Source organism: Peromyscus maniculatus, chromosome 16, assembly GCF_049852395.1.
Source record: "Peromyscus maniculatus bairdii isolate BWxNUB_F1_BW_parent chromosome 16, HU_Pman_BW_mat_3.1, whole genome shotgun sequence".
NCBI classification, from domain to species: domain Eukaryota; kingdom Metazoa; phylum Chordata; class Mammalia; order Rodentia; family Cricetidae; genus Peromyscus; species Peromyscus maniculatus.
Genome location: NC_134867.1, coordinates 26,829,717 through 26,844,067, shown reverse-complemented (window position 1 = coordinate 26,844,067; position 14,351 = coordinate 26,829,717). Strand labels below are relative to the sequence as shown.

Sequence of the window (14,351 nt, the reverse complement as noted above, 5' to 3'; positions counted from 1 at the left end):
GTTGATACAGTCACAAGCAGGAGGTGATTTAAAGTACCAAGACTGTCACTGCTATTGTTTCAATAACATCAGCACTTTTTACCCAGCATACTTCAGAAGATGAAATAAAGGAAAACTGTATCAGTAATGAATTTCTACCATAAAACTTTATTTAGTTAATGTAAACAGATGTACTCTAAGTCAACAAACAATTAAAATGTAATTACCTGCATATATATAAATATAAATATTTATAAATAAAATTATTTCAAAAATTTTAGATCCAGAATTATATTATTTTTTTAAACTCTCTAACAGGTTAAAAGTTGCTAGCATCTTGGTTTTGCTATTCTTCTTTTCTTTTTAAATCTATATTTTAACATATATTAAAAGCATGTATTTTGCTATTTTTACTTATAGTATTATGCAAATATTTAAGTGATTACTGCTATGTTAACTACTTTAGGAAAAATATAAAGATTGAGGTCAGAATTCCTGATGAAATTACTTTAGCAACAATTTGCACACACACACACAAAAGTCCAGAGAATAAGAAATAGTCCAGAGAAACTAGCACAATATCTTATACAGTCCACATAAAACAAAATAAGCACATACACCAAGTTAAGGAATATAGTGGAATTTATTTATTACACATGTTTCATATAAGCAATTTGCCACAAATTTTACATTCTGTGGGTCCATATGAAAAATCACAGTATACACAGACTAGATGCAAAATACATCAGATGAAAACATCCTAGAAATGTTTATGTTGTCACAGCTCTTACACTATTTCAAGAACACTCTTAATTTTGGGGGGAAAACATGGCATAATTTTGACAAAAAAAACCAACACATTTTATACGTGTGATAGTTACTATTAATTCCATCTCACCAAAAAATATAATTTCCTACAAATTCTACAAAGTATTAAATTACTAGGTTTCTGTTTATGCATATCAAGAAAAATTTCTATCTCAGTAAGAACATAATTAAACACATATCTGACTAAGTAAATCCCAAGATAGACAGTGGATTTTGTTGGTCATATAAACAGTGTGTTCTTCCTTGGGTGCAATTTCAAAGTAATACCTTTTTATAACCTATTTGTGTATCATGGTTGTGGTTTAAAGACAGAGTATCACAACAAAATGACCTAAAACACACACATTACCACGTCTACTACCAGATCAAACACTTCAGGAATGCATACACACTACGTCTCCCAATGTGAACAAAATCAACACCCTGGATAAATTCTAAGTGTTCATTTTTCTTCATTTAGGGGCTTTTTCAGTTGGTCTTGTGCTTTCTCTTCATTCTTCTTTTTAACATCTGCAAAAGAAAATAATTTCCCATTCATATGCAAAATATGTTGAAATATGTTTTATATTTAGAGTGAAGGAGTTGTTTTTCTGCTTTGTCTGCCCAAGTAGTTTCCATCCTGACTAGGTTATATTTTGCCCTCCACACAGATATGAATCTGCACAAAGAGGACATATTTGAGTAGTTTCTAGATTTTTCTCCTAGTCATCTTTCTTCCTGGTCTACAGTTACTACCTGCCAGGCACACTCTTCAGATGTCATTATACTCTCTATCTACAGGATAGCAAACTACGGAGAAGCAGGCTAAATGACTTGTGGAAAGTCACAGAGCTAGTGGAAGTCACAACTTGAACCTAGATCAAATGGCTACATGGGCCCTCAATCATTTACCTATCCTGGGACACACTTCCTATGTATTCTTTATATTTTCTATTTCCTTTGCTTTTTAGAGACAACCTTATAGTCTGCCCTTCAGAAAAAGTGAAATCAATGCCATCTCCTTCCTCTTCCTGCAACTAAAAGTCAAAACTATCCTGTGACTTGGGATTATTCTTTCTGCCCCTGTTCCCATAATAATGGAAGATGTACTTCTCAGGAATGGCTCATAATTTGTTATCACTCACTGGAAAATGAAAATGCAGTGACCACTAATAAAGACAGGAAGAGGAGACATTGGCAAGTACAACCCTCTGTGAGTGTAGGGCCCCATTCATTGCCCTGGATGTACGCCATTGCTGTTAGCCCTGATGATGCTCCTGATGCCAAAGTCTAATGCCCTCGTGGTTCCAACTCCTGACAGTTTCTGACTCATCAAGAAACTAACTCCAGTGACAATTCTCTGCTCTTTATTTTATCAAGCTTCCCCTTTTCCTGCTTCTTCATTTCAAATCACTGCCATCTTTAAACTCTCCTCCTCCCCCACTCCTCTTTGTCCTCCTCCTTGAAACAGGATCTCCCCATGTAGACCAGGCTAGCCTCAAACTCACAGAGATTTATCTACCCTCGCCTTGCAAGTGATGTGATTAAAGACATGCAGTTCAGTTGCAATACTGTTCTTCCTTTCATCTCTTGAAACATTCTATATTTGACTGTCTTCATTTAAATAAAATTATTTAAGTTTCAATCATTTCCTCAAAAACTCTCCTAATAAAACAATCTTTAAAATCTTTGAAGGTAAGTCTGATAGGGTATATTTAGGACTTTTAATTTGTAAAATACCTGTTAACGAATCTTAGCTATATAATGAGTTTCAGGCCAGCCTGGGCTACAATGTGAGGCCTCCATTAAAAAGTAAAGGTATTTACTAAGCGAAGCACATGAAGTAATTCTCAAGTACCACCCAGTGAGTGATATGAAATGGGCAATAAACAAAACATATGAAGTGTGTGGTATCTGAGAAGTGAACAATAGTCAGGAGGTGATTAAATCAAGGGTAGACAATAGAAATTGTTAAGATGTCTCCAGGTCCAGAGTTTATAAACTGGTAGAGAACTGGCTGAAAATAAACACCCGCAAAGGAGGCATTTTAGTAAAGACCTGCAAAGGCGAGGTAGCATGCTGTTCATATCACATGGAGAAAAGAATCCTAAATGAGACAATAGCAAAGTCAAAGGCAGCAAGAAGAAATGGACAATGGAAAGAAAAGAAGAAGCATGACATGGAATCCAAGAAGTACCAAGACTATATATATATAGTGGGTGGAAAAATGGCAGATTTCTGGGCCAATGTTGAAAGTGTAGCTAACAGTATTCTCTAAAGGATGAGATGCAAAAATGTGCAAAATAGAAGGGGGATGCGGATGAGGCTAACATTTTTGGTTTCAGCAACTGGAGCTGAGAAATAGCTAACGGTTGAGATTGGAAGGACACAGGGAGAGCAGGTTTCAGAAGGAAAATCCAAAGTTTCCTCTTATGCTCATAAATTTGATATTACCATTGGGTGGATACCCTAGTGATGATGTGTGGTGGTATTCTAATTGTACTGAAATGTAATTTTGATTGTATGTTAATAAATAAAGTTGCTCGGGGGTCAGAGCTATTAGAGCCATAGACAGAGTGTGGCGGTGGTGGCACACGCCTTTAATCCCATAGATCTCTGTGTGTTCAGGGATACAGCCAACATTGGAGACATATGCCTTTAAGACCTGGGGGGCTGTACATACAGACAGTGACGAGGCAGTGACATGTTTGGGTTTACAACCAATAAGAAGGCAAAATGACTATGAAACGACTTACACACAGGAAAATAGCTCTCTTTCGAGAAGCTGGAACCACGGCAGGAGGAAGGGTGAGATTTTAGCTCTGAGCTGTGACCTCTTGGCTTTCTCTTTTACATTGGTTCTGTGTTTCTTATTTAACAAGACGGTTGGATACATCAACAATGATGTCAGCTGACAGTTCTTTCTATGAGAGCAAACTCTAAGGATCTCCAGACTGAGATCCATAACAGCTAATCGTCATGTCAACTTGAGTGGATTTAGAATGACCTGGGAAACACACCTCTAAACACATGTGTGAGGGCAGTTCCAAAGAGGCTAGATTCAGTAAGACCCTGAATATGGGCAGTGCCGTTTCATAGGATTCCAGACAGAATGAAAAAGTGAACCAGAAAAGCTAGCTGAGCATCAGCATTCATTTCTTTCTGATTCCTAACTGCAAAGACAATGGAACAGCCTCCCCACAGACCTTTCTGTCTTCCTGCTGTGACAAAACTGTACATCCTTTCAACACTGAGCCAAAGTGAAACCTTCCTCTTTAATTTGATTTTCTCAGGCATTTGGCCATAGCAATAAGAGACTTCAGAATACGGAACTACAGTGCTCAACCTGGTCCTATGCTTCATAAGCCTTTACAACCAGCTTTTGGGAGGAAGAGTTTTGAGCTCCAGGCTAGAGAAAAGCCTTAAAATGTTAAAAAGTGCTTAACCGGATATTCTGGTGGGGATGTGGAAGACCAGAATAGCAAGACAAGTGAATACAGGAGGCGTGGCTTATGAGGTCTCAGAGAGGAAGCAAGGATGCTATCAAGAATTAGACTAGACATCATCTAATGAAGTCTCTGCCGATGTCCCGAGAGCTTGAGTGAGACTGAATTGCAAAGTAATTGACTACCATGTTTGGAGGAGGAAATGTCAAGGTAGCAAGCAAGCGTTGAGGCTATGTCATGGCTGCTGCTTCTTGTTCTTTTGCGTGCTTACAGGGAGAGTGAGCTGCCACTGGAGCAGAAAGAAGCAAACGTTTACAGCTTGACAAAGAAGGGGAAACATTTAAAGCTGCAGATCAGCCAAGTGTGGAGAAAGCAGCTGCGACTGTTAAAGAGATTGGGGCATGGATGGGAAACCTCATATTTTGTACTGGGTAGGAGGAAAGATGCCAGAGGGCAATGCCTTAGTCATTGAAGCCTAAGGTTTGTAAAAATGCAAATTCTTTTGAGTAGAGTGGCACTCAAATGTGAAGCCTATGAAGAGGTTCTTTGCTAAAAATTATTCATCAAAGGAAGAGTTTCCCCAGGCTCAGCTACCTAGTTCCACAAAGACCTTGTACAGTTGTTCTGTAACAGTGGTTCTCAACCTTCCTAATGCTGCAACCCTGTAATACAATTCCTTATGTTGTGAATTAGGGCTATGGTTACAATTTAAAACTTATATGTTTGGGTGTCAAGTTGATAAAGGGTAGACTTGTAATGGTTAATATTCATTATCAACTTGGCTAGATTTAGAATCACCCAGGAGGTATCCTTCCAGGTGTACCTGTGAGGACATTTTGAGATAGTTTTAAGTGAGGTGGGAAAGCCCAATCTGAATGTAGGCAGCACCATTCAGTCAGCTAGAGGCCTGCTAAATGAAAAGGGGGAAAAAGAGAAAGAGAGCTGAGAACTGGCATTTATCTCTCTACTTTTTTTTTCTTTTTCTTTTTTTTTTTTTTTTTTTTTTTTGGTTTTTCGAGACAGGGTTTCTCTGTGTAGCTTTGCGCCTTTCCTGGAACTCGCTTTGGAGACCAGGCTGGCCTTGAACTCACAGAGATCTGCCTGCCTCTGCCTCCCGAGTGCTCTCTACTTCTTTACAATCGATACAATTTGACCAGGTACTTCACACTCCTATCATGACACATCCCCCCCCCCATGATAAGAATTACAATCCTAAATTGTGAGTGAAATTAAACCCTCCCATGATAGGATTTATGAATGATCCTAAAAATTGTACTAGGAAACTCCTATAGCTGACAAATACTTTCAGCTAAGTAGCTAAATACACAACGAAATTACAAAAATCAGTAGCCATCCTATATACAAATGACAAATGGACTGAGAACGAAGTCAGGTAAACAATATCTTTCATAATAGATTCAAATAATATAAAGTATCCTGGGGTAATTCTAACGAACTAAGTGAAAGACTTGAATGATAAATGCTTTAAGACATTGAAGAAAGAAACTGAAAAAGATAACCAAAGATGGAAAAATCTCCCATGCATATGGATCAGTAGGATTAACATAGTAAAAATGATCATCCTACCAAAAGCAATCTACATATCGAGTCAAAAATCTCAACACAATACTTCACAAATTTTAAATTGAAAATTTTCAGCTCTATATGGAAACACAAAGAATCCAGGATCGCTAAAACAGTTCTGACAAATAAAAGAACTGCTGGAGGTACCATAAACCTCAAATTGTACTACAGAGGTAAAGTAATAGTTAAAAAAAAAGAATGGTATTGGCATAAAACAGTCACACTGATCAATGGAATCAAAATGAAGAGCTAAACATAAATCCAAATAACTATAGACACATGATTTTTTATAAGGCAGAAATACATACTGTAGAAAAGACAACATCTTCAAAAAATGATGCTGGTTAAACTTCACAGCTATGTGTAGAAAAATTCAAATAGATCCATACCTATCACCTTACATGAAACTCAATTCCAAATGGATCAAAATCCTCAGGCACTAAGAAAATCAATTAATAAATGGGATGACCTTATAAAACTGAGAAGCTTCTGTACAGCAAAGGATACCATCATTTGGACAGAGCAGTAGCATAAAGAATGAAAAGTTTTACCAACTACACATCTGCTAAAGGACTAATATCCAAATAAATAAAGAACTCAAAAAACAAGATATAAAAAAAAAAATAACCCAGTTAAAAATGGAGCACAGATCTAAACAGAGAATATTCAAAAGAGCAAACTCAAATGACTGAGAAACACTTTAAAAAATTCAACATCCTTAATCATCAAAGAAGTGCAAATCAAAACTACTTTGAGGTTTCATCTTATACCTATCAAAATAGCTAAGATCAATAAAACAAGTGACAGCTCATACTGGTGAGGATTTGAAGTAAAGGGAACACTCACCCATTGCTGGTGGTATTATAAATTCATACCACCACTATGTAAAACAGTGTGATGGTTCCTCAGGAAGATGGGAATCAATCTACCTCAAGGTCAAGGTATGTCATTCTTGGGCATGTACTCAATGGATTCTTTATCCTACCACAGAGATACTTGCTCAACCATGTTCATTGCTGCTCTATTCATAATAATTGGAAATAATATAGATGTACCTCTAAAAATAAATGGATAAAGAAAACATGATATATTTACACAATAGAATATTACTCAGACATTTAAAAAATAAAATCATAAATTTGCAGGTAAGTGGGTGGAACTTAGAATAACTCGTCCTGATTGAGGTAATTCAGACCCCAAAAAAGAAAGATTTGGTATGTATTCACTTACATGTAGCTGTTAAGTCAACAATAAACAAGCTACAACCCTCATAACCAACAGAGGTTAGGTATAGGATAAGGGACTAACAGGGAGGATTAGGTCACCCTAGGAAGAAGAAATAGAATAGATAACTATGGATGGATATCTGAGACTAGAACAAGAGGAACAAAGGGGCAGGGGAGGGAAAAGGGAGGAAATATGGATAAGGAAAGCTAAAATTAATGACCATTTGAGGGATTATATGAAAGCTAATAGAGTAGAAGTACTAAAACATATATATGAAGGCAATCTAAATTAAACAGCCAAATAATGGGGGAGAGCCAACTAGATATCTCTTGTCACCAAATGAAGCTTCCAGTCCCAGAATTGGATTACATCTAATTAAGCTTTGGGTCAGAAAGATCCCATGGAAACCCTCCTAAGCAACCTAGGCTGTTGCCAAGGCTATAGGTTACTCTCCACAAACTGATGGCAGGGCCCCATTGCTTAAAACAACACCTAAGCAACTCATTGAACATGGAGATATCAAGCTGGTGCCTACCTAGAGCCTTTACCCCTTCATCCCAGCATCTTCGTACAGAAAGCTACTTTTCACACTACCAAATGACAAACATAAACACCAACCTAGCCACAAACCCTCTGATCTACAATAGTGTCTTGCCTGCAAGATATGCTGGTGCAATGGTGGCACAAAGACTCTGGAGTAACCAACCAATGTCTGATCGGGCTGAAGGCCCGCTCCATGAGATGGAACCCATACCTGGCAATGCTTTAGTGACATAGAAACTAAGACTAGATAGCCCAGGGAGGGATCTAGGATAAAACTAAATACTATTGCTCTTAAAAGAAAAATGTGGCAATGATTCCTAATGATGTTCTGCTGGACTCAGAGATCAGGGCCTTGCTCAGCCATAATCAGAGAAGCTTTCTCCTGTAGCAGATGAGAACTAATACGGAGACCCCCACAGCCAGACATTCAGAGAGTAAGAGACCTTGGAACATTCAGTCCTAAATAGATGCATCCATCAAATCCCTCACCTCAGGGATCTGGAAATCCTGCAAAAAAAAGGGGGCGGGGAGGAAGAGTGTAACAGCCAAAAGGGATGTAGGACACAAAGAAAACAAGTTCTCTAAACTCAACAGGATAGATGCAGCACACAGGAATTCACAGAGACTGAGGTAACACGCAGAGAACCTGCATGGGTCTGCACTAATTGCCGTCCTTGCACTGATAGGACAAGTGGATCTATGTCCCCATCTTTAGGGTAGAAGCAATTTCCAAATGATAACCACTTGCAAATGAAAATTTAGTTTACCCCAAGGAGTCTCACTGGGGAAATAAACCATTAAATGGTAGGGTGTATGCCCAGCAGCAGATGGCCAACAGAAGATGAACTCAAAGTTATCTTTGGAGGTTCCTTGTCCCATAATGTCATGGCAGAATTTTTCCTTATTTTTTAAATTTTTTCCTTTTTTACTTCACACACACACACACACACACACACACACACACACAGACGCACGCATTTCTCCTCCTCTCTTTTCACCCTGCAGGTCTTTTGCATATGTATTATGGTTTCCAGTTTAGTGTTCTTAAGAAATTCCTGAGTGTGTGAATGAGTGGGTCTATGCTTCTTTATCGGTTTCTTGTGCCTTTTGTTGGGCTCTTTCCCTTCTTTTTGTTTTGTCCTATTCCAATATGCTTTTGCTTTATTATATCTTATTACTATCCCTTAGAAGCCTGTTTGTTTTCTAATGAAAGATATGAGGTGAATCTGAATGGGAGGGGACATGGGGAGGAACCAGGAGATGAGGAGGGAGGGAAAAGTGTAATCAAGATACATCATGTGAGAAAAAAAAAAAAAAACCTGTTTTCAATAAAAGAAAAAATTCTTCCTTAATATGGTTTTGTCAGTTAGTTGGTCATTGCAACAAGAAAAGTAACTAATATAAAATCTAAATCTATGTTTCAGAAGGATAGAAACTATACAATGAAATCAGATAGCATTAGAAGCAAAGAAATATTGACCAAGTTGTCAAAAGACTGTACTTCATACTCTCTATCCCATCAAGTGATTGAGAATATGAACAAAGAGAAAGCCAAAGTGAAAAAGTCAATGAGGAAAAAAAGAAAACCACGAGAGCAAAGTGTCCTGTGAATCAAAAGAAGAGAACTCTTTGAGGGAAGATGTAGTAATCAATCATGGTAACATTTTACAGGGTCATGCTAGAGAAGGCCTGAGAATGGACCAACAACTATAGCCATGACAACACCACAGATTGGTGAGCTGGGATGAAGTCTCACTAGGACCAGAGAAAAAGGGGGGGGGGGATTAGTAGTCAGAAGAGCAACGCATTGGCATGGTATTTTGCTATGAAACAGAGACAGGGAAGTAGATAAGAGCTGCAAGCAAACTTAGGGCCTTAGCAGTCACAGTCTCAAATTTCACAAGATCTGGCCCTTGCTTATGGGTCCAAAGTTTTCTTCTTGTGTTATTTCTACTCTTCTCTCACCTTCCACCCACAGTGGCCAGTCTTTATTTCTAGACTACATGAGTCTGCTTTACCCCAAGGATGTTTATATTTCATTCTTAATTATGAATTCTCCTCCACCCCATCTTATAGCTGGATTACTGTTGTATGTAGAGAAGAGTTGCTGAGTTTTTATTGGTTTTTAAGGATTCTAAACATTGTGGGTTTCTTTGAGGACTTCAAGTCATGAGCACTGCATCTATATCATTCCTTTATCCAACTCCTTCCTTCCTCATGCAAATCCATACCTTCTCTTTCACTTATTGTTGCATGCATATACATACATATGCACACTTCTATATATAATTTACTGAGTCTATTTACCTCTTCCTGCTGTGGGATGTTAATGTATGTCCTGTGGGAGCCCTTCTTGGGTTCCTTGTGGCGTTACCCAGCAGGTTTGCATAGAGGATGATTAGGACCATGGGCCTGAGTGCAGGTGTCTGAGATGGTCTGCACTTGGCTGTACTGGGGGATGGTCTGTATGTCAAGTTGCTCTGATTGGTCAATAAATAAAACCTGATTGGTCGTGGCTAGGCAGGAAGTATAGGCGGGACAAACAGAGAGGAGAAATAAAAGAACAGGAAGGCAGAAGGAGACGCTGCCAGCCACTGCCAGGACAAGCAGCATGTGAAGATGCTGGTAAGCCACGAGCCGCGTGGCAAGGTATAGATTTGTAGAAATGCGTTACTTTAAGATATAGGAACAGTTAACAGGAGGCCTGCCACGGCCATACAGTTTGTAAGCAATATAAGTCTCTGTGTTTGCTTGGTTGGGTCTGAGCGGCTGTGGGACTGGCGGGTGACAGAGATTTGTCCTGACTGTGGGCAAGGCAGGAAAACTCTAGCTACATCTTCCCATATGTGCACATGTTCAATGCTGACTACTAGGGATTGGACAACTCATGTAGGAATAGGTTTGTCTCTGCAAGTAACCAATTCTCTCTTAGTAGGCACGGACCTCCTGAAGCTCTTCATTTAGTGTGGGACCATGTGGAATTTCCCCTGTCTGCAATGTTGTATCAACTGGTATCATTCTTATGCTAGTTTTCTTTGAGACAGAGTCTTACACTGCAGCCCAGGCTATCCTGGAACCCACTGTGTATCCTAGGACAGCATCAATCTCATAACAGTCCTCTTGCCTCAACCTCATGAGATTCTGATTTCAGTGATGACTTCTCTGATTTCTATTCTAATATAGTCACCCACAAACTCTCCATAAGGCACCCTATCTTGGTTTTCTGATAAAGAATATCATTGTTAGCCTATATATTTATTCCTTTAGAATCCAATACTCCTGTTGGACTGGAAGATTTGAGGCAGCAGGAGGTCACATCTGCCCTACTTACCACTGGGTTCCCTAGTATTCAGCAAACATAAAGTTGAATGGTAGATGAAATAGCAACGATAGAAGCAAGAAAAGACATTTTGTGACTGAAACATCATCTTCCATCACCTCTTCTTGATATGTGAGAAGGTTTGTTGTCTTTATTAGGATTCTTAAACAGTAAGTGGTAGATTAAGACAGATAATGAACTAGTCATGAGTCACAATACTCAGCTCCAGTGCAAGAGTTAATATTTATGATTACTTTTAATTAATTTTGTAGTGGAGATTGAAACTAGAATCCTACCACATGACCCCACACATCCAATAGACACAACAGCAGTTTCTATGTTCATCTCTAGGACATCAAGATGAAATTACCTAGTTTCAGAAGGGCATAAAAATCTGCTTAGCCTTAAAACCTGAGAGCTTTTAGGCAAGAAGAAAAGAGAGCACTTAGAACTAATTTAAAGGCTGCTCCAAAGGAAAAGATTAAAAGGAGAGACATGCCATGGGTTTTATTTCAGAGGATTAGGAGTGTTACCTTCCTTCATGGACAATGCCTCCAGCTTCAGTGGAAGATCAGAGGATCCACCTGTGGCTGCTGGACTCTGGATGTCAGGTAAGGCATTGCGGCGGCCTGCCCTTGCTGAAGCTGCAAAGCTGCTGATCACAGATTCCACATCAGTCATCTCCGATGAATCTGTCCTCGTCACAGCATCTATAGATAGAATGTGCACATAAGAAAATGAGCCTGTCTAGAGGTAAAGGGTCACCCCAGAGCCTGAGGGCTAGATCAAAATCACTACAGGTTTGAAGACTTGTCTCGGGTGGCACACTTACAGCATTTGTGCCTTGGCTCTAGGGTGCCCACGGGAACATTTGCTGAATAGAGCAGGAAGTACTTCTGTGAGCCAGATTGCTATAAATAACCCTGGAGCCCAGAGCACCACTTGAACGCTTGAGGGTGTAGTAGGCCTGGACTTTTGTTCTGCTTTTGAATCAGCCAAGCTAGGGCTTGGAAGCTGATGAAAACAGATTGGTATGGCCACTCCCAGAGTATTTGTTTGTGGTGCTTGTTTAGGCTGAAACCAAATCACTGTCATTGTGGGGAACAAACAAAGCATATTTTCCTTACTCTTTAGAAGTTAATTCCACTTTATATCGAAGGCTCCCCCGCCCCCGACGGTTGTAACTTCATTTGTTCTGATTCAGATAAAGTTTTCAATAGACTCATGCTTATGCTACGCACTGTTTTCCTTGCCTTGGAAGAGGTATAGTCATCACCAGCATCGTACCCATCGTCCTTCTAGTAACGACCTTTCTCCCACAATTCCTAAGAAATCATTCATTGTATGGGAGGTAACAGTTACTACATCTTATAAAAAAAATCATACATTGTACAGGAGGTAGCGGTTATTACATGTTATAAAAAATCTAAACTGACCGTCTTTTACATTTTTTTTTTCTTATAAAGTTTTCCTAGGAATCGATGTTGCACTGTAACTCGGAAGCCGTGGCAGTAGAGGGGAGCATTTGCTGAGTGTAGGTATTATGCGTCAGGTTCCAGCAAAGCCTTGAGATGCTGAGGTATTGTGTAAATGTGTGTCCATCTGCAGGCTGTGTGTACTCAGCGGGACAACAGAAGGTATAAGTTTTCTGAAAGATTTCCTCAGAACAAAAATATGCCCAGTGTCCCCCAAAGGATGGCATTAATCCTTTTTTGGTATTTATGACAGTAAACTCTGGCCTGAAGAAAGCAAGCCAACTTTCTCATAGTAGTTGGAGGGTTGCTCTCCTTGAACAATCAACTTTCACTAAGAAAATGCTAACAAGCAAATAGGCACATGTAGACACAACGTGTCTGGTATTAGGAACACAGCTCTTGTTGTCCGTCACACACAGGAATTCATGTGGTGCCCGTGTGTTCCTCAGGAGTGTGGTGGCAGTCCGAAAGTGCCCCTAGAAGAGGCCTTCGATGGCTGTGCTAGTTGATCTCCTTCTACAAGCGTCATATGAGGCAGGCGGACACAATCTGGGAATTAGTTTTTCAACATTTGATATTCACCAAGGGTCTGGCATTGACAGCTGGGAGAAGTATCGTGAACACTGGACTCTTAGTTCAAAAGGATCCACTTGACTACAGACTTGCAGGGTGGCAGTGGTCCATTCATTTAAATTTATAAGTCACAGTTTCCCTTCTGCAGATCAGGCATAACAATTAGCCTGTCTGATTCGCAGGACTCTCCTTGTGGAAAAGTGGTGAGATAAAGGGAAAACATCTCTCTGTTTCCGTAAAACCATTGATGAGTGACTACTTGCATCATTGTTCATCTCTCACTGCATCTTATTTTAACACCCTCCTGTGTACTCTCTTTAATCTTAGCAAGAAGATCCTGCTAGAGATCTCTTGAATTTTCTGAAAGAGAGACCAACATTTCTTCACTAGTATTAATAACAGATATTCTGTGCCTACCACCTCTCTATAATTCTATAAGGTAATGGGGGTATGGTCCTCGTTTTATAGATGTAGCCACTGGGGCTGAGAGCTTCAGTGAGTGACTTAAAGTTGCATGACCACTAATCTAACGTTGGTGAGAAGCTTAGTCTTGTTAACCCTGAGATCAAAATCACATGGATTATTAAGAGAAATTCTAGCCGGGCGGTGGTAGCACACGCCTTTAATCCCAGTACTCAGGATACAAAGCTACTCAGATTTCTGTGAGTTCGAGGCCAGCCTGGTCTACAGAGTGAAATTCAGGACAAGAACCAAAAACTACACAGAGAAACCCTGTCTCAAACAAACAAACAAACAAGAGAAATTCTAAAGTCCCAGTGATATATGCAGCTAACTGTACATATACCTCCTTCAGATTCGGTTCTTCATTAATGTTGAACAGGGAATTGTGCCTGTTCAAAATTTTCCCTCTGCACCCCGCCCCCACTGTGTGTGTGTGTGTGTGTGTGTGTGTGTGTGTGTGTGTGTGTGAGTGTGTAAGAGAAATAGTGAGATACATACACAGGAATTCTTTATCTTAAATATTTGATAGCTTGTGAGACCCCCTACCCATGATAAATTCATTTCAGTTAAGGTGTCTTATCTAAAGCTTGTGAAGAATTGAGTGATACCATCTTGAAACAGAGTTGGTTCTTGGGTCTTGACTCTATCCCCAGTCAGTTATTATTGTCTCAGACATAATGGCCATGATCAAACGCTTATCTACAAAAATCATCTCTCCATGTAACTGCAAACACATCAAGATTGGCTTCATGGACCAGACTCATGATTTATTGCTTGGTGGTCCACAGTCTTAAAGCTGAAGATAACAACAGAAATAAAAATATTAAGAAACAAGGTGAGGAAAGTCAAAAGATGTTTTTTATCTTCTATCAAAAGAGAACTTCTAACTCTGTTTACATTTGTACATTGTATATAAATATCAACGTTATTATTAAA

At 39.3% G+C, this 14,351-nt stretch overlaps 1 protein-coding gene across 9 annotated transcripts in view; it reads right to left on the bottom strand.

The window, feature by feature from the left end:
- Positions 1-603: 603 nt before the first annotated feature.
- The window catches only part of Pkib (cAMP-dependent protein kinase inhibitor beta), a 102,765-nt gene continuing 89,017 nt past the window's right edge, over positions 604-14,351 (bottom strand). For 8 of the 9 annotated variants that reach the window (XM_076552503.1, XM_076552502.1, XM_076552506.1 and 5 more), the window contains 2 exons: positions 11,439-11,615; positions 1,236-1,317 (listed from right to left, as the gene is read on the bottom strand). In XM_076552503.1, the coding sequence (XP_076408618.1) occupies positions 1,250-1,317; positions 11,439-11,615 (245 nt within the window). In that variant the 3' untranslated portion in view covers positions 1,236-1,249. Of the gene's footprint in view, positions 1,320-11,438; positions 11,616-14,351 lie in introns of all 9 variants that reach the window. The other variant, XM_076552508.1, reaches the window with a different exon arrangement.